The sequence below is a fragment of the Notolepis coatsorum genome (genome assembly GCF_963971535.1).
Source record: "Notolepis coatsorum genome assembly, chromosome: 1".
Lineage (NCBI taxonomy): Eukaryota > Metazoa > Chordata > Actinopteri > Aulopiformes > Paralepididae > Notolepis > Notolepis coatsorum.
Genome location: NC_140165.1, coordinates 37,477,826 through 37,503,989, shown reverse-complemented (window position 1 = coordinate 37,503,989; position 26,164 = coordinate 37,477,826). Strand labels below are relative to the sequence as shown.

At 41.4% G+C, this 26,164-nt stretch overlaps 1 protein-coding gene across 1 annotated transcript in view; it reads right to left on the bottom strand.

The window, feature by feature from the left end:
- Positions 1 to 26,164, bottom strand: part of LOC311231311 (inactive dipeptidyl peptidase 10-like) — a gene marked incomplete at both ends in the record, with an annotated part of 312,294 nt that overhangs the window by 179,859 nt on the left and 106,271 nt on the right. The window contains 2 exons of the mRNA XM_084317856.1: positions 21,247 to 21,342; positions 22,463 to 22,577. Of these exons, the coding sequence (XP_084173982.1) occupies positions 21,247 to 21,342; positions 22,463 to 22,577 (211 nt within the window). The remainder of the gene's footprint in view (positions 1 to 21,246; positions 21,343 to 22,462; positions 22,578 to 26,164) is intronic.

The following is a 26,164-nucleotide window of genomic DNA, read 5'->3' as shown; positions in this document are numbered from 1 at the left end:
TGATAAATGGCCGTGTGCTGCGGCTGACGACACAGTCAGCATCTGACGACCAGGGGTGTAGCTCCAGATTCTGGACCCCATGAAAGAATGTATTTATAGGTCCCCAGTGAATGCGAGCGCGCGTAAGTGCGCGAGCGGAATTTTTTTGGCCAATTTTTTATTGATGAAAACGCATAATATGGTTTTTACCTATACATTCGGATCAGCAGTTCAGCACCTGCACTGTTGGTGGGTGAGCCTAGTAAAGGATGTCGCATTGCGTTCATCTTCAATGAATGGACCAATGCAATAGTCTACCAAAGCCCCCCCTCTCTCTCTATATATCTCACACACACACACACACACACACACACACACACACACACACACACACACACACACACACACACACACACACACACACACACACACACACACACACATACACACACGCACGCACGCACACACACACACACACACACACACACACACACACACACTTCAGAAACAAACATAGTATCAATGAGAGCATCAATAATACACCTGAGTGATGTCTAGTAATAAAAAAAAAATAAAAAAAAATAAAAAATTGGGCCCCCCCCCCCAGTGCTGGGCCCTTGGAATCATCCTAAACTACACCCCCCCCCCCCCCCCTGTCAAATAAAAAAAATCTGAAAAACATTGTGAATTTCCCTACCAAACTACTAGTCAAATAAAAACAACGACAACAACATTATTGATAGAAGCTGAGCTGAAAATGCATCTCTGTTTCTTGTCTCTTTTTTGTGATTTTGGAAATGTGCCTGTAATGCAAGCCAATACAAGGGTGTTACAAAGCACAGCCTGGTGCCTGTGGTTGTTTCCTATACTACCCATAATAGCAAATACAGGACGTATACGCATGCTATGCCTGCTTTGATGTGGTGATAATTTATGCACATCTTACAATTAATATTCAAATTGTATTCAGAATTTGCCTAATTTCAGCCTATTCATAGTCGATCCTCACATATCTAATCTTAGCTCAGATTTTGCATCAGTATGAATGAATGACACTCAAAGCGCTCCCACAATGTAGGGTGGAAATTGCCTCCTTCACCACCACTGGTAGCACCCAACCTTGGGCTACGCACAGGCTCAATGACTGCCATACACTGCACACATCACACTACACAATGGCTGAACGCGTCTATGCCTTCTACAACGCTGTTCGGTTTCCGGGTTCCTCTGATTGGCCACTAAGCCCACGTGACCCTACGCTAGCACGCCCCCCTTATCGCCGCCAGTTCGCGCGACAAGTTCGCGCGACAAGTGCCTTCAATGACAGAGCTCTCATATTTGCAAATGCATAAACTATATCTTAAATTATGGCTATGTGTCTAATATGGCCGTCGCTTATCAATGACTTGTTTTGTTTACATCAGGGTGAACGCTGTTGCATTCGCAAATATGAGAGCCAGCAATACGCAGCTCCAGTTAACCTAATTTATACCGTAATGAATCATTAAAAAAATATACCGTTAACTGGAATATGTTGTTTCTTTACACATATGTTGGATTATGTAATTGGTTTGTCATGACAAACCAATAAAAAATCGCTACTTTACATCAGGGTGAACGCTGTTACGCTGCCACCACCCACTTCAATGACAGAGCTCTCATATTTGCGAATGCATAAACTATATCTTAAATTATGTGTCTAATATGGCCGTCGCTTATCAATGACTTGTTTTGTTTACATCAGGGTGAACGCTGTTGCATTCGCAAATATGAGAGCTCTGTCAATTGATAAGCGACGGCCATATTAGACACATAGCCATAATTTAAGATATAGCTCTCATATTTGCGAATGCAACAGCGTTCACCCTGATGTAAACAAAACAAGTCATTGATAAGCGACGGCCATATTAGACACATAGCCAGAATTTAAGATATAGTTTATGCATTCGCAAATATGAGAGCTCTGTCATTGAAGTGGGTGGTGGCAGCGTAACAGCGTTCACCCTGATGTAAAGTAGCGATTTTTTATTGGTTTGTCATGACAAACCAATTACATAATCCAACATATGTGTAAAGAAACAACATAGTTGCATATTGCTGTAAACAAAACAAGTCATTGATAAGCGACGGCCATATTAGACACATAGCCATAATTTAAGATATAGTTTATACATTCGCAAATATGAGAGCTCTGTCATTGAAGGGGCTTGTCGCGCGAACTGGCGGCGATAAGGGGGGCGTGCTAGCGTAGGGTCACGTGGGCTTAGTGGCCAATCAGAGGAACCCGGAAACCGAACAGCGTTGTAGAAGGCATAGACGCTGGCTGAACGGCTCAGGAGACAGGGATTTATATCAGCCAATGAAGGGGAAGGGATGATTAGGAGGCCTTGATGTCAGAGACCTGATTGGGAATTTGACCAGGAACGTCGGGGAACCCCCTACTCTTTGCGATAGGCGTCAGTCAGGCCCTCGATTTAGCATCTCATCCGAAGGACGGCACTCGCAGCTATACGGTGTCCCTATCACCGTAACAGGGGCATTGTTACTGACAAATCCAGAGGACAGAGTGCCCCCTGCTGGACAACAACACCACTTTCCGACAACGGCCTTGACCAGGGCTCGAACCGGTGATCTTACGATCATGAGTCCGGCGCTCTACTCATGTAGCCACACTGTCAGTGTATCTCAGCATGCGTCTGATGTAATAATCAGACAGGTATACCATGCCATAGCGTGCAGGCAGAGCTGACCTTGCAGGCCCACAGCGAACCTGAGAATAAAGGCTTAATCTTCTGTTTATGTTTCGTCAAAGCCAGTCTGGATGAGAGTATAACGCTGTGAGGCCATCTGTGATTCTGTCTTGTAGGTCTGCGGGCATCGCTTCATCATCTCAGAGATTAAAAAGAAAAAACTCCACTCTGACCTTCAGATATTGTAAATGACAAACAGAGAGAATTTGGAGCAAAACACCAAATAAAGGGGGGCCGCCATGGGGGCTCAGTGTGTTTAAGGTGCAGTGCTATGCTAAGTATTAGGGGTGGGGGGGGATCAATACCGCGATATATTGCGATATTTAGCATGCTCGTATTATATCGATACACTGACACCAAGTTTCGATATTTAAAGATATATATATATATTTTGCAACAATACATTTATTGGATTTGAGGTGAACAGACTGAAAATCTTATCTTATTAGATAAAACAGACGATGTACATTATATATATATTTTTTTTTATTGCAGATAGAGGTTTCCATTGGGGACATCATTTACAGTTGAAAAAGATCATCATAAATCACAATATATTGCAATATCACAATTATCGCAATAACATGATATTGAAATACCATGACTACAGTATCGTGATAATATCATGGGGCCTCTGGTGATCATCCCACCCCTATGGTGTATTATCGCTCTCCCTCACTGTTCTATTCCATTTGATGGTGTACCAGTGAAATGATCATTTATTAATGTTGATAATAATAATAATAATAATTAGGGATGCTCGATATTGGCTTTTTTACCGATACCGATATTCCGATATTGTCCAACTCTTAATTTCCGATACCGATATCAACCGATATCAACCGATACCGATATATGCAGGGTTTCCCCCCCCAAAAAAACTGAATAATTTCAGGTAACTAATAATTTCACTGGATATATATATAACAAATATTGTTATTGTTTTTTCTTTTTTTTAAACCGATACCGATATTTTCCGATATCACATTTTTACTGCCGATATCGGCCGATAATATCGGTCAGCCGATAATATCGGACATCCCTAATAATAATAATACACTTTTTATATAGCACCTTTCAGCCCAAAGTGCTTCACAGCAGTGTCTACTCCCTGTACACACATGACTGTGTGGCACAGCAGAACAACAACACAATCATCAAATTTGCTGACGACACAGTAGTGGTGGGCCTGTTCTCTGCAAACGACGAGAGGGCCTTCCTGGAAGAGGTAAAGGTTCTAGCGGGATGGTGTCAAGAGAACAGTCTCTCCCTGAACGTCAGCAAAACAAAGGAGATGATTGTGGACTTTAGGAGGTCGGGGGTCAGGGACTACAGCCCCCTCAGCATCGACAGGGCACCGGTTGAGAGAGTGAACAGTTTTAAGTACCTCAGAGTCCACATATCCGAGGACTTGACATGGACCACACACATTGACAGTGTTATCAAGAAGGCACGACAACGCGTGCCTAAAGAAGTTCAAAGTGAGTCAGAAGATCCTCAAGAACTTCTACTCATGCACAATAGAGAGCATCCTGACTGGCAATATCACCTCCTGGTTTGGGAATAGCACCGCACAAGACCGTAGCAGACTACAGAGAGTGGCCCGTTCAGCCGAACGCACAATTGGAGGGGGGCTTCCCACTCTCCAAGACATTTACAACAAGCGCTGCATGGGTAAGGCTAAGAGAATAATCAAAGACCCCAGCCACCCAAACAACTGCCTCTTTGAACTGATGCGGTCAGGCAAGCGATACCGGAGTCTCATGGCAAGCACAGAGAGACTCAGAAGGAGCTTCTATCCCCAGGCCATCAGGATGCTCAATGAACAATGAACAATAACAGACCATCAAATACACCCACAACACACACATCCACACACTCACTTTAAATAAACAACACACTGTAGCACCCACTTTACCCACTTTAGACACTAACACACTTTATATTTATTGGCATCAATCTCATGCACCTCATTGCACCTCACCACCACAAGGTAGCACCAAACCTTGCACACTAAGCTATACCTCACCATTTCTACACTGTACTGTATCTGCATTGTATAGACTGTACATATACTGTATATATGTATATTGACCATTTTTGTTTTGTTTACACTTGTTTACGTACTTGACTTTCTATTTTATACTTATATTTTACTATTTTACACTATCTTGTTATTTTATCTAGCAGACTCTCAGGAGCAAAACAGAAAGAAGCATTTCATGCAATGCAGATAATAAGAAACGGGTAAATGCAATGCAGATAATAACAACACAAATATTGACTTTCCTTGAGCTTGAAGTTACTCGATTTCCCCCCCCCCCCATTTTGATTGATTATCCTGTCCTCACTTGTTCTCCTTTCTCTGTTTACTCACTGCGTATTCAGGACACAATACAATGTAGTGCACAGATACAGGAGAGGCTGTGGAGCAGGTGATATTCTGACTTAATATCCAGCATTCATTTAATTGATGTGAGAGGGAATGACTCTTCCATCAATTCAAGGTCTGTGGTCCAAGCAAATGCCACCATTTCTAATCCATTTGAAAAAGCTTCATCCGACTGGAATAGTCTACCTGTCCACATCCGTTAAATTGTTTAAAACTATGTTGTCCTCTCACTGTGAGATGACCTGTTCATGCTTTTGACCTCAACATCATGATAACAGATATATGAACCCATTATGTGCTATGTGTCGTTGCTGTTGTTGTTGTTGTTGTTGTTGTTGTTGTTGTTGTTGTTGTTGTTGTTGTTGTTGTTGTTGTTGTTGTTGTTGTTGTTGTTGTTGTTGTTGTTGTTGTGTTGTTGTTGTTGACATGTTACTGTTGTATGGCTGTCTCTCACAACTCTCAAAAGCAAGTGCATCTCAGTTTGTGGGGTATCCATTTGGAATGGTCTTGATGTAGCAATAAAAACAAGTAATACTATTGAAATGTTTAAATGCAGATATAAACAGGAATTATTGTATAAGTTAGAGGAGCTTAAAAATAACATGAACTAGTATTTTTGTAATTATTTATTTATCTTTTGCTGTAGTGGATAGGTATATATTGATATTGATAGATAACGTATTACATATTAATATGATATTGTAAGGAAGGGGCAGGACCAGATAAGCTTTGCTTCTTTCTGTCCCTTCTTGAACAAAACCATTTGTCTTGAGCTATGCTGATTATTGCTTCCATGTCTTGGAAGATATATTCTATTTTATTTTATTTGTATTTAATTTAATTTATTATTATTATTATTATTATAATTCTTTTTTGTTTTGTTATTTTTTGTTATTACAAATTTGTGTGTTTGTTTTATGGTTGAATTGTTCGAGATAAATAAAGATCAAATCAAATCAGAAATAAGAAGAAGAAGAAAAATAAAATCATGTATTTATGCAGCAGTGGGGCTTTTGCCTTCATTTGAAAATTACCGACAAGCATTACCTGAATAATGTGCTCCCTGCTGTATAGAAAGTGATGGTTTATATCCTCAAGATTGTTTTTGTGATGAAATGTGAAAAATAACCCTGGATGCCACGAGATGACATTTTAAGGCGAGCCAATGACGTTTTTATATCTCTGCTAGTCAGAGCACGTCACACAATAATAATGGGCAGTGGACAGCTGTGTATTAACAGAACTCTGTCTCCAGGTTCTGCTTCCACTCATAATTGTGCAAACAGTGGTTAGCACATGTTTGACATTAGGGGTTTTTCTGTTTTTTGCATGTTCATCTGGGTACTTCAGTTCCCTCCTACACCAAACACCAGTGGCATTCACAGATAGGGCCGAAGGGGGGCTTGAGTCCCTGCCCTTTTGCCCCAAGTCCCCCCAAAATATCCTCTGCCCCCCTGTGCATGCCCCTGCCAAAAACCCTACTCCTATTGTTGCCCTAATCTACCAAGGTGCTGGCATTACAGCTGGAGTTGGTCCCCGGACGCCTGTAGCCTATGTGGCTACTGCTCAAATTTGGCTACTTTACAATTTGTTACTCACATTTTACCCATTCACTCACACATTCACTCACACATTCACACACCAACGGCGGAGGCAACCATGCAAGGTGCCAACCTGCTCACCGGGAGCAATTAGGGGTTAAGTGTTTTGATCAAGGACACATAGACACGCTGCCCAGGAGGAGCGGGAATCGAAACGGGAACCTCCGGATTGCCAGACGACTGCTCTACCTCCCAAGCCACTGTCGCCCCTATAAGGAAGACGTGTTTTCCTGTTTAGACAAATATTTCCCATTCAGAAATATTTGTAATAATTTTTGTGTCTAGAGAAACGGTAGACAGGAAAAAAAGGCTTCGGAAAAACAATTAATTGTTTCTTCACAATTCAATATCTCAGTGACTGGATCTCCCCTACATTTGGACACCGGCAACAGGCTTCTGTGATCCCGGGCTGCAAAATAAAAATAAGCCAGAGTTTCTCCACACTTGTCGCATAAACGGCATATCCTTTGGATTTTATTTGGAGTCCTTTACATAGAAATCAACGTACAGGCTGTAATAAGCAACCGAGAAAGTCGGGGAAGATCAATTTTCTTTTTACTTACTTACGCTACAATCCGTTCACACATTGGCTATAGCTAAGAGATGAATACATGTGTGTTGCTTCACATAGCACCTTTAACAACCAATAGTCACTATATTAATTTTAATAAGCAACTGTTTTATGACCTCAGAGACTCGTGGGTTACTACATACCATAGTAAAGTTAATCTTCCACTAGAGGATCCACAGGGGACAGGGCAGTGTGCTATTACTGTGCTATTACTCTCACTGTGTAGGAGACAGCAGCAGTGGAGCTGGGTCAGGGTAGCCCTAGGGGTCCCATCCCTGTAATAAACGGCAATTCATTCGTAGCACTTATTTTATTACTATCTATTTATGTATTACTGTAAGGGGCCCCTCATTGGCTGCTATTCATGGGCTTGTGGGTGAATTTCCACTGCCTCCTCCTGCCTCAATCTCCATCCCTCCATCCCTGTCTGGGGTTAAGCAAGTTTCAAGTTTCTTTAATAGTTGTCATACAGAAGTACAGAATACTTTCATACAAAATGCTTCTTACTGTTACGCTCCAGAGACTGTGCTAGACAAGATAGTATCAAATAACATAGTATAGCATGTAATTTAGAAGAAGAAAATGAGGTCACAGTGTTCGGTATAGACATATGTACATGCACTGGAGGATGTTTACTGTAGTAGTATAATTTTTATGACCACAAGTATTTCAGGAAAGTCTAATGTTTTCCTGGTTAAGGTCAAGTTCAGTTAAGGTTAGGCAAGGAACAGGAGTGAGTGGTTAAGCGTTGTGTTCGGTAAGGGTAATGGTAGAAATGGTTTAAGTTGCAAACAGCTGGTTAAATGCACTGTGGTGTCACCAAATATGTTGTTACTCACTGCAAGCCATTTGTGTAAGATGACATGTTGGAGAAATCGACTGTTCTCCTGTTTATACCACCACCTAGAGGCTCACAATTGATTCTGTAATGAGGTTACTGATTCCACTAAGTGGTACTAATGTGTAAAGTTCAGTGTTCCAACCGCCATTGAACCTCAATTTGAAGAAGAAGCAGCGTTGTCTTCTGGGTAGTTGGGTGTTTTCTGAATTTCTCTCTAATGTTGCAAGAGTTGTGAGACTGTGTCGGCTGTACAGAGTAGATACTAGACAGGAACTGCCCCCTCTGGCTTCAACATCTATATAGTCAGTGCACGTGTTCTGAGACGAGGTGATTGGCTCGCAGGAACGTTGACACACCTGTGCTGACTCAGGCTAATTGACTCAGACAGGATAAAGCAGCCACGTTCACCCACTACAAAGGGAGAGCTTTATCTTTCTAAACAGCCATTACTTCTCTTCTCTGGCTGGTAACATCTTGCCACCTTCTTCAATGAACAGTCTGCTTTCACCATTACCGTGTCAGCGCGTCCTTAACACTTTGAGTGCCAGGGACGCGATTTATCGTTAGTTCATGCCGCCAGTTGAGTGCCACCAACGACATATAGCGTTTGTTTGTCATATTTTTTTTTATTAGCGATTTGAATTCATATTTCATCAATCGAGCCTCACGCTAGTGTTGCAGACTCTCTCTGAGCTCAATTGGGAAAATACCGCCCCCTATCGTCTCTCCCTGTGTAACTGCACCCCATTGGTTTAGACCAGTGGTTCCCAAACTGTGGTGCGCGCACCCCCTGTGGTGCGCGAGCGCCCTCTAGGTGGTGCGTGACATGAAGGCTAATGGTGAGAAAAAAAGATTTTCTTTTTTTTTTACAATAAAATTTCATAGAAATCTTAGTCAAACCTTTAGTATTATGGATATTAAATATGCTGGCAGAGTACATGCATCCACATCTTAATTAAATAAAGAAAATCCCTATCCATATTCGCCGTGGGAAGAGATAAAATAAAAAATAAAATCTGTGCACAGAGACCAGCAACAATTTTTTCTAACAGAAACCCATTGGGGGGTGCGTCAGCTAGGTCGGGAGGTGACAGGGGTTGCACGGCCAAAAAAGTTTGGGAACCGCTGGTTTAGACTGATGGGGGGGGGGGGGGGGGGGGGTCCAGCCTCCTCATGTTACTCTCCGGCGAGGCATCTGAAGAGACCAAAGTTGATCGCTGACCCTCAGAACAGCGTGGATTATGTATTTCCAGTACCCAACGCTGAATCAATAAACGCGATCGATATTTTGACTGGCGATCAGGAATTGGAATAATCTTTTTGGAGAACATCTGATATGAGGTAAGCAATTTATTTTACCAGTCTAGGGGTAATCGGATCTATTTTGACCTATATATCAACGTGTGTGTGTGTGTGTGTGTGTCTGTGTGTGCGCGCTGATCAGGAAATGAGAGAATATATTTTTCAGATCGCTTCTCTAGCGTGCATACGTACACATATACTACATATACATTTATTTGAAAACGATTCATAAATAGGCCGAAAATGACAACGTTTTTTGTGTATGCCAGAATATTCCAGTAAAGGGCGATTATCACAGAATCTATATATTTTCCTGAAAAACGAGGGCTTTTCAAAATGCTATAAAACGAAAATGAACCGATTAAAAAACAATTGTCTCGACAATGTTGACTGCAAACAAGTCATTGATAAACGACGGGCAGATTAGACACATAGCCATAATTTAAGACAGAGATTATGCGTTTAGAGCGCTATCATTGAAGTGGGTGGTGGCATCCAACGATAAATAGTGCTGGCAATCAATGTGTTAAAAAGCCACTTGATGGATAAAATGCAGAGGAGTAATTTCCCCATGGGATTAAGTATAATTTAACTTGTGTTATTTTTGCCTTTATTTATCCTCGAGGAAATACTTAAAGGCAGGCCCTCGTTCACAATGATGTATTTTTAATTACTTAAAAAGACAGACACATAATGAGCGTAATCTTTCAATAAGAGCCTTAAAAAATTAATAAATAAATACATATGTCTATCATGTCTCAGACAGAGAAGACCACCCAACCTTTTTCATACAGGGTGCAATGATGAGTACTATAAACATCACCAGTAAATACAAATAAAAAGAGCAGAATGATAAACAGTGATAAAAGTGTAGAGGCAGAGGCATTCCTATAAATCACATCACCATAATCCATAGCAGAGAGAAAAACAGCTGCAACAATCCTTTTCAAACATAGCATGGGAAAGTTAGTTATATTTCTATTGTAGAGAACAACATAAATGTGTGTGCATTCAATACAAGTTTAAGATAATTAAGTGCAGCTTGGAGAACATTAAAGGAATGTTGCAGATTTTCCACGGATAGCTGAGCAGATATTATACCATCAACGTATAAATGTGCATGGCAGTTTAGATTAAATAATATTATAATATCAATTGTAAAAATAATTTGACCTAGAATTGAACCTTGTGGAACACCCTTAGCTAACGGTAAAAACTCTGAATGAGTAGTTCCCAACTACATGGACTGCTGCTGATCAGACAAGTAATTCCAGAACCATGCACAAGCACTTGAATTAAAACCAACATTACTTAAAATATGTAAAAGCAAGGAATGATCAACAGTGTCTGCCTTCGAGAGGTCGACAGAGATGGCAGCACAATGGTCCTCATGCTCGAACAGACTTACGAGAAAGTTACGAACAGATTTCTTCGTAACTTGACTTCTCGGACCGATTTTTGGCATGATCGAACAGGAGATTCGTTAATAGCTATGAACAGGATTTACCAACTCTGAAAGTCGTAAGTCGGGCAGACTGGTGTGCGCCCATGTTTTTAACGGCTTCATTTGGGAGAAATCATTGGTGATTGCGTTCATGTCAATTCTACAGACGTCCTCGGAATAATTAAAATAATAATAAATCCGACAATATTTGTATCATTAACAGTTATGTTTTACATTTATAGTCATGACTCAACGAGGCATCGTGATGTCCGAAAATTTATAAAAGCACTACACAAACACTGCAAATGACAGTGAATAAATAAATAAATAATAACTAAACCCAATCCGTCTTGTTATCTATTGTAATTATTCATTGTTGGTTTTATTGATTTCTTACATTGCTTAGTGTGCACATCGTAAGAGCCAGTGGAGAAACATTCCACTGTGCATCTTACTGTTCATGATTTGAACCCACGCAAACAACAGACACAAAGGATAAATTTAACGAATTCCATATAAATCTATAGCTTATTAGAACTATGCAGCAGCCTGATGCAGGCGGCTTGGTGAGCATGCATATGGAGATGCTCAAACCCTGTGCCACAACACGTCCAGGTACTGTCCACCTTATAGGGGTGGGGGGGGGAATCGATATGTAGTAGTATCGCGATACTTTGGGTGGTGATACTGTATCGATACAGGAACGCCAAGTATCGATATTTAATTATTCATAAAGAAAAAAGAAAAAAAACGTTTTTTTAAGGAAGTTGCATTGTTCATTTCAATACCTGTAATAGTACAGTAGTCCACACACACACACACACACACACACACACACACACACACACACACACACACACACACACACACACACACACACACACACACACACACACACACACACACACACACACACACACACACACACACACACACACACACACACACACACACACACACACATGTGCATTCAGTTAAGTTGGAATATGGCTGTAATACAAACAGTTCAGTTTTTCAGGTACATGCAACACAGATTACAGTGTTGACATCTGTCTGCTTGAGAAAATACCATGTTCTGCAATAAAAATGATTGAAGTGAGATGAACAGACTGAACTTTATTTTATTAGATAAAACATGTTGACAAAGTTTTACTTTGCAGTTGAAAAAAGGTAATAAATAAAATTTGATCCAAAAATGTAAAAAGAAAATATAAAAGATGCCTGCAATACTCAGCGTATCGCGATATATTTAGTATCGTGATACTATCGTATTGTGACGCAAGTATCGCGATAGTATCGTATCGTGAGGTCTCTGGCGATTCCCACCCCTAGGCACGTGCCCATCAAGGCACCCTCCCCAGATTCCATATTGTTTCCATACCACTCCATCAAATCATCTGCAACGCCCAGAACCGCCTGCTCTACATGGTCTCATGCTTCCCAGGAGGTCTACATAACTCCTACATCTTACAGAACAGATCTGTGGGTGGGCACCTCAAGCAAGGAGATGCGCTGGAGATGCATGGCTAATTGGTACAGTACGTACTGTATATACGCGTAATGAATTGTTCCAGCAACAGCTACAGTAGTAGGCTTCTATTATTCTAATGACTTGTTTTATTAGGAGATTGCAGATATAACTGTCCCCCTGGTTCACACCACACTCACCAACCCTGTTCCAAAGTTGAGCGCTGGAGCATCGGACTGCTGAATCTTCTTTTGGACTCTGATTTCACATGAGCCCATTTCTTTCTCACTTCAGCCGCCGTGCACTCCTCTCCTCACACCACGTTAACCTCACATGTTAACTCGTCCCATGCTGCTTTTTCTCAGTGGCCTTGTACCTAAATAAGATGTCACGCTAAGATGTCATGTTCTACAGTATGACTTATAGGGTCTATAGGGTCTTTATACCTGCCTCCCACCCCCCCTTCCCACAAAAGGCCTTTGCTTTTTGGACAGGCTGCTTTTGTATATAAGAATTTGTTCTTAATTGCTTGCCTGGATAAATAAAGGTTAAATAAAATAAATAAAATAAAGTATCACTGTACATATTAAAACTACAACTCTGTACTGTACATGCATCTGATGAGCATTATTACTCAGTAGTATGTCTATTTTATAAAATGTTCCTTAATGTACGTTGTCCCTCTCTAACAAATAAAGTAAACTGAAACTGAATATTGTATATCCAGTTTAATCACCTGTGCATTGTATGATTACATTTGTGCTCTGGTTAGATGCCAAACGTATTTTGTATTGTACATTGTATTGTACTTGTGCTGTATAATAACAATACACACAATTTTGATCAGTCGCAAATTGCTTTTGCGCTACCTGTTGAATATTTTCCCACACAAGGGTCACCATAACCGAAGTGCAATGCTTAGCCTCTCTCTCCCTTATAAGGAGCTGGCGGGGCATTTCTGTATGCAAATCCAGGTGTACGAGACCACACTTTCGGTTTAAGAATGAGTGATGTTCTTCATTTGGAAATAATAATCAGATGTAGCTCTAGCTTTCTAAATGAAACCCAGTGGGATGCCTCTTTAGTGCGTCAAGCAAGGGACCAAGCTTTGTTGACAGAATACGGTCCATAGTTCAGGAGAAAACCTAGATCTATTTTTCATCCAAATCATCTTAAAAGGTGCATGTTTATTTAGAACAGAACACATTTTGGTAAAATAATAAAGAAATATATACAAGCTAATTCAATATCAGTGATGCAAGAGAGGTCATTTAGAAAAGCATGTTCATTAAAATTCCTTTAACGTTTAACTATAATGTGTGATGAGGTTCCCCTTGGTGTACGGTATGTTCCTAATACATGCAGCAGGGCAATGATCACTAATCCCTGAATGGAAAACACCACTTGCAATGATTCTGTCATTTTTACTACAATTACAATTAGTAGAAATTAAACAACTTAAGCACCAATAGTCAGTATATTAATTTAGAATTAAACATAGGCAACTGTTTTATGACCTCAGAGACTTGTGGGTTACTACCTACCATAGTAAAGTTATTGTCGCTAATGTTCATTTCCCACTATAGGATACGGCCAGGGCCGCCTCAGGGGGTGTGCGAGCAGTGCGGTCGCACAGGGCCTCGCGGGAAGGGGGGCCTCGCAAAATAAAAAAAATAAATAAATAAAAAGAAAATATTTTTTATTTATTATTATTATTATTATTATTTTTTTTTTTTTTGGCGAGGCCCCCCTTCCCGCGAGGCCCTTTTTCATCACAGACCTAAAATCTAGTTTTGCTTATATGCTTATATATTTCACATTAGACACGTTTGTAGAATGTGTCTGACTTGTTCCTGGGTCTGCAGACATACTCACTATTGGAGCTCAGCCTCTGGGGCTCTGCAGCAGACATACTATTGGTTTCAACGAAGGGAGTGGTTACTTACATGAAGTTACATCATGTGTAGTACGCCGGCGTGAGTTAGCTGCGTTTGACTATTTCGCGCGTGCAGCTTTTGACTATTATGCTTAGTTATGCCAGCCAAGACGAAGAAAGAGGTCGGTCATTATCAGTCGGTCGGTCACCAAGGAACGTTGACGAAAGGCCTCTCGCTGGCGGGACAAATGGCCGGAGCCTTGTCATGGTATAGCCATGATGATGTCGGCTAGTAGCTAGCTTAGCTAAAGGCTAACTAGCGTTAGCTAACCTAGAGACAGCGCATACAGCCAAGATGAAGAGGATGGTCGTTTGGCAGATGAACTTCGTCAACTCCACGCGGTTGTCTCCATCCTCTTGGACGTTTGGTGAGTTTTTAACCTATTCTATTAACTCTATTGTATTCCCGCCGTGGACATCTCTCTCTCTCTCTCTCTCTCTCTCTGGAGCTAAACTGGCCGACTAGCTGTTGTAGTACTACTAGTAGCTAACGGTGTGTGGCCTGGTGTCAGCACCTGTATGTAGCCGCATAGCTTGCTTCTGCGTTAGCTAATGGTTAGCGATAGCCTGGTTGAGCTAACTGTTAGCCAGTTAGCTGTTTAGCTACGACGTTAGCTGCCGGCTGCGCTCGGCTGGGAACGTCCGTTTGATGCTATCAGTTAGCCTTGAGTTAGCTGTTAGCTTGTGCTACGACCATTGACATTAGCCGTGAGAATAGCAGGGGGTTATTTTTGTCCCGCCAGCGAGAGGCCTTTCGTCAACGTGGAGACCTGTGTTGCGGCCTTTCGCCCTGCGTTCCTTGGTGCAGGTAAGATTAATGAAAATCATGACATTACCCCACTCTTCCTTCCTTCCCCTCCCGAATGTTTTGTTAATAACGATGTTTTTTTCCAGGCAAAACATATGTTACTTCACAACATTTGGAGATACGACATGTGCTGTGTGTGAATTCATTGTCTTGGTCGTTTGTGTAGCTTGGGTAGCGTTGGGCCGTTGGCCAAAGCTGTGTGTGGCCTGGTGTCAGTAGCCTACCTGGCTAGCCTTTAGCTGTCGGCCATTGGCTCCTTGCTGCTTTGTTTTCTCTGGTATAGACCCTCTTCTCTTTGGATTTAAGTGTTGATCTTTGTCCTTTTGGATCTATGTATATTCATGTTGCCTTCTGTTTTGTTCTTTCATTAAAAGTTGAATATCCTTTAGGGGGTCATCTTTGCTTATCTCTCTCATACATGCTCTCTCTCTAACACACATGCTCTCTCTCTCTCTCTCTCTCTCTCTTTCTAACACACACAGTCTGCCTATGGCGGCCTTTCTCGATGGCTAGGCTGTGCTCGCTGAGTCTGTACCTAGTCAAGGATCTTCAGTCACAGTGTTCAGGTATTCTGCCACTGTGTACTCTCTGTTTAGGGCCAAATAGCATTTCAATTTCTTTCCAATGTGTCTCTCTCTCTGTACACTGTATATTGACTGTAGAACGGGAGCTCTCTCTCGCTCTCTCTCTTGCTATATGTTGACTGTATCATGCCCAGCCTCGGGCAGCGCTATTATTTACGAATATGTTGACTGTATGAAAAAAATGCGAGGGGGGGGCCTCGCATTTCTCCCAGGCGGCCCTGGATACGGCCATAGAGTAAATACTCCTGGATCCTCAGGGGAGAGGGCAGTGTGGAGTGCTATTACTCTCACTGTGTAGGACACAGCAGCACCATATAGCACTCCATCCCTGTAATAAACGGTCATTCCTTTATTTCATATATATCTTTTTCATTCATTTATTTTATTACAATCTATTTATTTATTACTGTAAGGGGCCCCTCATTCACTGCTATTCATCAGATGTGTGGGTGACTTTCCACTGCCTCCTCCTCCTGTATCTCCAGCCCTCCATCCCTGTCTGGAGTCGGGGGTTAAGCACTGGAGGATGTAACATGTAATCATTGTTATAGGTATGTCAGGAAAGTCTTTATATTTTCCTGGTTAAGGTCAAGTTCAGTTACCATCACTCTTTCCACTAGGTGGCACTAAAGTGCAGTGTTCCAACCACCATTGAACCACAATTTGACGAAGAAGCAGCGTGGTCTTCTGGGTAGAAAAACAGGTGGAGTTTTCAGAATTTGTCGATAAGAGTTGTGAGACTGCATTGGCTGTACTGTGTAGATACTAGGGATGGGCACAGGTCATGTTTTCCCAGATCGAGGACACGTGCGCTACCACGGACATAACAACGGCACTCATGGAATGGCATGTCCATAATAGTCTATAAATGCTACGCAAAGTGGGCAACATGTTGTTGACTAGGCTTGGGTACCGACCGAATTACATCGGTACTACAGAGTACCGATTCACGCTAAATCAATTGGTAGCAAATTTAGGTGCCTTTACATGTTTAGTATAACAGTGTAATATACTAGACAAGAGGGAGCCTTTTCCACTAATATATATATTACTGTTCCATCTCTTGGGTCTTTGGAAATATTGATATTTAAACATTTAAAAACATAATACATGATCATGCAATTGATTTTGTGTGGTTTGTTACAACAATAAATAGCAAAATGTTCTAAATAAATGTTGGAATTGAGAAGTTATTACTGAAATAGATTTAGAGTTAAGTACCAAAAAAGGTACAGTTGGGTACCGATAAAGAATTCCAGGTCGATTACTCACGCCCATCCCTAGTAGATACTAGACAAGAAGAGCCCCCTCTGGCTTTAATCTCTATAGTCAGTGCACGTGTTCTGAGTCAAGGTGATTGGCTCTGAGCAGGAACGCTGACACACCTGTGCTGACTCAGACTAATTGACCCAGACAGGCAGCCACGTTCACCCACTACCAAGGGAGAGCTTCTTGTCTAGAGGGGTGGCAAACCAGTCAGAGACTAAGAGCCACAAAAATTACTGTGGTACCAGTGCCACAAAGAGCCACACCATATATACCAGCGTTTCTCAACCTTTTTTTCAGTCATGGCACCCTTCATGTGTTTATAGGTCCCACCCACTGGCCTCTGAAGTTGCTAATGTCTTTTTTATTGGTGCCTCAAAGGGTTAACCTCTTAAGCCCGAGTGGTCCGGTCAGGGGTGTAGCTCCAGATTCTGGGCCCCATGAAAGAATGTATTTGTAGGCCCCCAGTGAATGCGAGCGCGCGTAGGCGCACGAGCGGTATTTTTATTGACATTTTTTTTATTGATGAAAACGCATAATATGGTTTTTACCTATACATTCGGATCAGCAGTTCAGCACCTGCACTGTTGGTGGGTGAGCCTAGTAAAGGATGTCGCATTGCGTTCATCTTCAATGAATGGACCAATGCAATAGTCTACCAAAGCCCCCCCTCTCTCTATATATATCTCACACACACACACACACACACACACACACACACACACACACACACACACACACACACACACACACACACACACACACACACACACACACACACACACACACACACACACACACACACACACACACACACACACACACACACACACACACACACACACACACACACACACACACACACACACACACACACTTCAGAAACAAACATAGTATCAATGAGAGCATCAATAATACACCTGAGTGATGTCTAATAAAAAACAAAAAAAATTGGGCCCCCCCCCCCCCAGTGCTGGGCCCTTGGAATCATCCTAAGCTACCCCCCCCCCCCCCAGCTACGCTCCTGGGTCCGGTACTGGACCACAAATAACATCACGCCATAAATCCATCTCTACAGAATGTATGAATTAATGTTGCATTGCGTTTTCTTTTCAAATGTAGCCAAGAGTAAAGACCCTAACCATGTCAGAACAGCAGTCAACTTGTATATTTTCAGCATTACGTTTGTTTACCAATGATTTGAACTGTTATTAGTGAAATATAAGATTATAGAAATATCAGGGCATTGAGTCGGAAACCGGCGCATATGCCAAAAGTGAGCACAGACAAAAGTGAGTGTAGTCTTTTGAAGGAAGAGACCCAGGGCTTTCGATGGGCTTTCGAATTCTGAAAAACTACACTCAGCTCACGCCAGCCCATGTCAATCATCTGACTTCTGGATAAACTTTTTGATTTCTCTTATTTTTCTGGATTATCTCCCACAAACCTGAATGTTATTGCCATAAAACAGAACACAGTTAGTTTCTCTACCTTTCTGTGAACGTCTAGCAAAAAACGGCATTGCAATCTGATGAAAAATGGTGGAGAGATTTACATTATAAAAAAGTAACTGTACTCACGGTTTGTGAATCACACCTGGTGATACTAAATCCAGATTGAACTCTGCCATTGGAAAGGGGAGATTTGGCCCGATGTGCGACTTGGCCATATTAAGGTCATTTATATGCCTGATATCAAATTGCATGCGTCCGGATGGCAGAATTCAGTACTGTATACAAAACCATCTGTTTAATCATCTTCCCTTTATTAATTTGCTTAGATTGTTCAGGTCTGGTACATTTTAGCATGGTGTTATTCACAATCAAAGATACAAAAAAATATATATATAGAATTGATATTCTCCTTTGGTTCATTACAATTTACTCAAGCCTAGTAACAGACACAATATTTCTGACACTGGGAATACATTCCCTGAGATCCATGTCCCTAGAATCAGATACCAAGAACATGAAAATGGACCATTAAAAAAAAAAATCTATAAATGTTTATTCTACGTTCTTATGGAATGAATAACAAAACAATTTAAAAAAATAATTATTAATAATTTATTTATTTTATCAATGGATTAACACATCCACCGCCAAAAACGGCTTACGGCGGGTTTCAAGGTCATGCGAATTCCGCCATTCCACGGCGTACGACGTTATTGAGATCATATTTCATTTTTTCGCCATGGTATTCATAATTCCCTCACCCAGCCTCGGCTGAGACAGTGGGACTCGGCACAACCGTGCAACGCTTCAATACCGTCGCCTGGTGGATGATCGGGCGAGTTACAACCGGAAATGGATCTCTGGTGATCTCCGTGCATCTGGGAAATGCGTCCGGCAGGCACATATTGTTGCGGGACTCTAGACACACATCCGTGTATATGGATTGCTGCCATAACTCAATAATCGATATGATTTGGGCGTTTATTTCGCCATACAAACCGGAAATGGATCAAGTCGATCTCCGTCAAATAAGTGGGATCTTTTTCCTCCAGTCTCAGCGGCGAACGGTAAGAGGACAGTAACGTTACTTTCAGCGTGATTGTTTATTATTATTAATGCAAACTGCTCTGATCAATATATCACCCATACTACATAAAGCATTTACTGACGATCACGGAATTATAAACGACCCCCCTCCCCCCCGTTCATCCGCGCATGATGAGTCATAACGTTTAGGTTCATGTACAGTTGACATTTTTTATATAGCGTGTATCGGCAACAAACGGCAGTTGATAATCTATATATGCGTTTATGCCTATAACTCACGTTCTAGGAATTACTGCAGAAAACGATAAAAACATGTTTATATTCCAGACGGTATTTTCGTATGAATCTATGAATGAAAAAGTATAACGTTCCTACATCCTGAACGATAGATAATCGATGTTGAATGGGCCATAGTAATGTCAATTTAGCAATACAATTTAAAAAGTTATAGCCCTGCAAAGAAGATGAACATCTCCATAGGCTTAGAGTGGTGGCAGAGAGTGGTATGAGAGGGGCAAACTGCGTGGCAGTTAATGTGTTAAAGAGCGACACATTGACGGGCAAAGAGCTGCATGCGCCTCGCGAGCCGCGGGTTGGCCACCCCTCTAGACAGTCATTACTTAGTTTATCTGGCTTCTAACATCTTGCCACCCTCTTCTACTGCTTTTACCATTGCCACCTGTGTCCCTGTGTCAGAGAGCCCTTAAAGAGACACTTTTTTTGGTGCATGGCGGAGTCAACTGTCACAAGTAAATCTTCAGTTACATGTCAACTGTCGTTTTGAAAACATCATTACCGGTATGTATCGTTTTCCAAATTGATATGTCATGATGGCTGTTATAAAGTATTTCTAGGTATGAAAATGTTAAAATAGGATACAAGCCCCGCCACTAGTCTACGTGGGCTATTACTGTAGAGCGGTCTGGTAATCAAAAGGTTCCCATTCTGATTCCGCCTCCTCTCAGCAGTGAGTCGAAGTGTCCTTGAGTGAAACACTTAACCCCTAATAATTTCTCCCAGTGAGCAGGTTGGGCACGTTGCATGGTCGCCTCCGCCGTTGGTGTGTGAATGTGTGAGTGAATGGGTGAATGTGAGGCATACATTGTAAAGCACTTTGGATAGAAGTGCTATATAAATGCAGTTAATTTACCATTTGGCCCATGAGGTTCAGGGGTGACCATGTGATGTGATTTCATGTTGAGTAAATGTATAATATACTGCAGCAATGCATCTTGAGGTGTAAATGTTTTTAAAATGTAAAAAATGCATAGTGTTTCTGCCAAGAGCCTGGAATTGCATGCCCCTTACGCCCTCCCACAAAGTGACGTCACAGTGTTCATGTAATCTGAGGGGGTCAGGTGGGTCATGTGAGGAGTCCACAATGTAACGCAGCTGGCTGTAATGTGGAAGCCTTCTAGCCATTACCCTCCTGCATTGGTAAAACTTAACTGGTTGGTAACCCTAGCATGTCAATAGTTTGAGCATGGACCACACATATTCAAGCTTTTCGAGGGGGGAAAGATATAAATTGCACAAGAGCAGCTAAAAGTAGCCGACAAAGGAAAATGTTGATGTAAGGACTGCCACATCACCGGGACGTTGCTAGCTAAGCTAGCTAACGTTAGTTGGTTGCTGGTGTGGTACTGATGTGTGGGAGGAAACTGGATCATGCAAACTCCACACAGAAAGGCCTCTCACCAGGGTTCAAATGCAGGACCTTCTTGCAGTGAGGCAGTAGCGCTAACCACAGTGCCACTGCACCACCCACCATGTTAGAATAAAAAACGCGCTCCTGGTACTCACCGCTGATCCAGCTGGCGTCGAGATAGTGTACGCGGAACTCAGGTTTGAAGAGGTCAGATATGGTCAGGGCCGACCTACTGCTGCCTGGGATCTCCGCTGGGAACGACACAACCAGATCAGATACCGGTACGCGGGAAACAAATTGGATCACTTGTGCCAAACTCATCAATGGGTTTATCAATTCGTCTTGATTCACTGCTTCACCGCATTTTACAAGAGACGCCGTCCACGGAATGTTTGTGTCGTTGTCTCTCTTCCAACATAGCTGCCTGAAACCACTAGTAACCACTTTTGAAAGAGAATGTCTCCGCTCTGTGGAGTGGTACTGTAGACTAGAGTATAGGCGAAACGTTGGAAAGGCATCATAGTACTGTTCTCTTGTGACTTCACAAGATTACAAAATCCAGTAATAAGCACCAAACATTTTTGATTGAATATTTCTCATATCGACAAATACTGTAGCAAACGTAGCTTTGCACATACAGTAATAGCGACCATCGTCTAACTTGGTCTAACTAGTCTGAACTTGGTACGTCCGCCTTCTGCTTTGATGCACCAGCTTCCTGAAATGATCTTCAACTCACGCTGAAAATCAATACCCTACTAGCCTATATGGACAATTTAAAAACATGATCACAAACCTCCCTACCTCAGTATGTAACTGTTTTTCATTTGATCTCTCTTTCTTTGTTCAGTTTATTTCTCTTTCCCCCCCCCCGTGTTTTTGTCCTATCTATGCAAATGTGTTTTATCTTTTTTTATTTTACCCTTTTCATATGTATTCTGAACGGTCTGAATTTGTTGCAAGCAGACGGCCTTATCTCCCGATGTGTCAGCAGTGTTGACATTGTCCCTTTATGAATACAAATGTGTCGCATAACCCATTCATGGGCCACTGGAGGAGGAACTACCATTTAGCCTACAGTTGTAGACTTTTATTTAAGCCTCTCTAACATTATCTTGCCATGTGAACTATTCAGACCGGGTGCAGATCTGTCTCTCTCGCTGTTGGGATTGTATTATAGCCTATTTTTCCACTCAATTAAGTTAATTAAATGCACATGCATAATTGTGTTATCCTGATCGTTCCAGTGCTGTATGCTTGTAAGTGTATATAGTATTTCAATCTGTATAGTCTGGATCACATCCAATAGTCTGTCTGCCAGTCAATCACTCAATCAATCAATCAATCAATCAATCAGTCAATAATACCTACCAGGGGTGAGTACGAGCACAGACATACAGATGAGAGAACACACTGCCACTATGACCAGCAGAGAGATGGCGATCCCCTTCCAGTTCCTCTGAGCAGGGGCCACATCCACAAACTCCTGTGAAAACACAAAACAACAAGATAAGAAAACTAGAAACGTGCGCAGAAATAGACCGCAAATCTCCACCAGGCAGACAGACAAACACACAGACAAACACACAAAAACACTGACTTGGACGCTCTCTGTAAAGACTTAATATTACAATTGCTGGCAGGAAATAAACAGGCGCCAATAGCAACAGAATACTTCTGAAAAGATATATAGTTATTAGCTAGCGTGCAAATGCTAACACACAGACAAACACACTGACTCAACGGACACACTGACCGCTCTCCAATTAGTTATTAGCATGCTAATGCTATAGGGTGATAGGAAACATGGGAAGCATGTTAGCAAGCATAGGGAGGATGTTAGGAAGCATATGAAGGCTAATAGGAAGCATAGAAAGCATGTTATATGAAGCATAGTAACTACGGTAAGTAGAGCTGCTGCAGTTACCGCAGTAACGCAATCACGCTGTTCCCACTGCAAGTCAAGCTGATCACCGCATTACAGCTAGTTTTTTTTTTGGTTTAGTTTAAGCCTATTGTTTATATTCCAATTGCTGTGTTATGTGATCTGAAATAAAAAGCAACGCTATTTTGTATATAATAATAATTATTATTATTATAATTGTGTAGCCTATATTCTTCATGCCTATTACTTCCATGTGTTCGAAAGGCCTGGTCTGGATGCGAATATAAAATTGAGCAAAAATATCAATACATTTAAAGGTAGCTATAAACAAGCACTTATGGACACATATAAGAGAGAGGAGCTTGAGCAGTAATGTGACCCTATTATTTTTTCTCATTTGGATATTTGGATATATAAAAAACTGTACTTTTATTTTATTTTTAATTATTTGTTATATTATTTTTATTCTTATTAAATTATAATGTCAAATATTGTAAGGAAGGGGCAGGGCTTGATAAGTTGTTTTACTTCCCCCTGTTCCTTCTCGAACACTTATTGTATGGAAATAGTCTTTGACTATTTACCTTTTTGTTTTTTAAACTTGTTTTATGTTTTTATGTTCGAGACAAATAAAAATCAATCAATCAATCATGTGTTCGAAAGGCTCCAATCCAAGTTAACGTTCAGAGCAGAGAACGTGCACCCAGAACAACTCCAGGCGAGAGGACTTGTTTTAACCAGTGCAGAGGGTGGTTATGTTTATTCACGCCAGCCGAATAGAAGTGAATGAGCGAAACCCAACGTTATATGATGCAATGAAACACCTACATTTAGACAAAGATCCTTTAACACAGACAATAGATGCGCAAACCTTTTGAATCTGAAATCAACACATGCATCCAGTCAGAGTCTATGGATACAGGAAGCAGCGTCTCCACCAAATGTGATGCCAATTATCACAGATATAGAGCAGAATTGTGGCAACGCCTTCGCTCTTGGTTTGGACATTCCTGCCACCTGCACCCCCCTCACAATTCCAAATTATAAACACCAGCAATTTACATCAGTACCCCAAGCTGTGTAATAGCATCCTTGAGCAGTTGGTACTTTAAAACCTTGGTAAGAAATGCCTCTTCCAGACTGTAATCAAAAGTACATCCTACATCTAAAATGGCGACCTCTTCTCTACTGTCCTCATCAACAACAACAACATCTGGTGCATTCGCTGTAACATTTAAAAATACATCATATTCAGTATTGCACAGTTTGAACATACTGTAGTAGTTGAAACGCAAGAGTGTTTGTACATTTTAACAGAAGATGGAGCATCTGGCATTTTGTCCTAATAACTCAACAATTCTGCCATGCCCTGCAATGTGCATTCCCTTCACACATAACAACCATTCAGAATATGAGACAAAGATTCAGTGATAGGATTATGATCATGGTGCAGACAATGAGGAGAAAGGGTATTAGTGTACCAGAGAGAAAGATTGAGTCTAGTTAAAAGGACCTGTAATCTGGCTGTCAATTATAATGACTATGTCCGCATCAACAGCAACATTTTTACATATTGAATGAGAAACAGAATGAGAAACCAGTCCACCTTTGCAAGGTACCTTTGTGCATTATCTGGTGCTAAATGATGTTCAGTATCAATAACAGTAGTCAGTTATGACATCCTCAGAAACTATTACGAATCAAATCAAATGTATTTGTAAAGCCGCCAATCACAAGTTAATGTCCCCATGGGCTGGACAAGTCTTCTTTAACTCTTCTGCCCCCTTAGCGACTATTTTGTGTTTTTTGCCTATATTTTTTGTGTTTCTGTGTACAACGATGGCTGTGTTGATTATTATGTCATGAAATTGTGTCCGTTTGCTTATTTTCCATATATTCACAGAATTTGAAAAGATTAGATTTTGAAACCCTTTAAGACAAAAGTTATATGTGTGTAGGGTTTTAGAAAATAGGTATTAGGGGTATATCCTGTATACGGCATTTGTATAATTGGTAATTTCGTTGGATATACACTATACGTTAAAATATTATTATAGACTTTTTTTTTGTTTTCTGTTCTGTACTTGCATGTCATTTTAGCCACCTTGTCTGTTAGTTTCATTATGATTATGTGTTGAGTACTGACTTTTAATAATTTTTGTTTTGCAATAATAAAAAAAAAAAAAATTAACAATATTAGCTTTCAAACCGTCCATAGTGGTTTATTTCTTGCCATTAGGGTTAGGGTTAGGGTTAGGGTTAGGGTTACCCAGACAGAAAGATTAGGAGAAGGTAAAATCTCATCCCTGTGCCCGTGCCCACCCCAACACTTGCTCAACAGTCCCCTAACCTAACCCTAACCCCAACCCTAACCCTAACACCAACCCTAACCTTAACCCTAACCCTAACCCCAACCCTAACCCTAACCATAACCATAACCCTACAAACAGTAATATTTGGAATCTTTGATAGATATGTTGAGTTAGGTTCATAGTGGTATTCATAAAAAAAGAATTGAAACGAAATATTACAAATTAAGTTTTTTATGACCTTGAACGTGATGCAATCTTTTCATGCACTAAGGTGACAACTCTGCAAAATCGTTAGGGGGGCATAAGACAAGTCAAGAAGAAACATCATACAGACATACACCAGCAAAGGTAAGGAAAAACTCACAAAAAACCTAGCAATAGGAAAAAAGCACCGCAGGCACAGGAGGAGAGAAACCTTAGAAAGGCCGTTCAAGAGGGCGGTCAGGTGGCGTAGCGGAGATTGCGTTCGTCACCAACCCCGGAGACGCTGGATTCGCCTGTTCGAATCCAGCTCACAGCTCCGGGGTTGTCACCAGCTTGGCTGGCCGTTCACACTAATACAATTGGCAGTATTAGAGGGTTGGAGAAGCTGGCGGGGTGGGTCCGGGTCGTTGTAAACAGCGACTTCTACAGTTCGGTCGGGGCGCCTGCTAAGCGCGGATAGGATCTAAGGGCGGTAGTGTGATCCTTCCACACGTTACACGCTCTCAGTGAGAGTCCGCGCTGCCAGGTGAAAAGAAGCGGTTGATTGACTAGACGTGTGTCGGAGGAAGCACGTGATAGCCTCCACTCTCCCAGACCGACTGTGGGGGGTAAGTGCGCAGCAACCAGGAAGGGGATTGGGAATTGGCATAACAACTAACATTGGGATGGGAG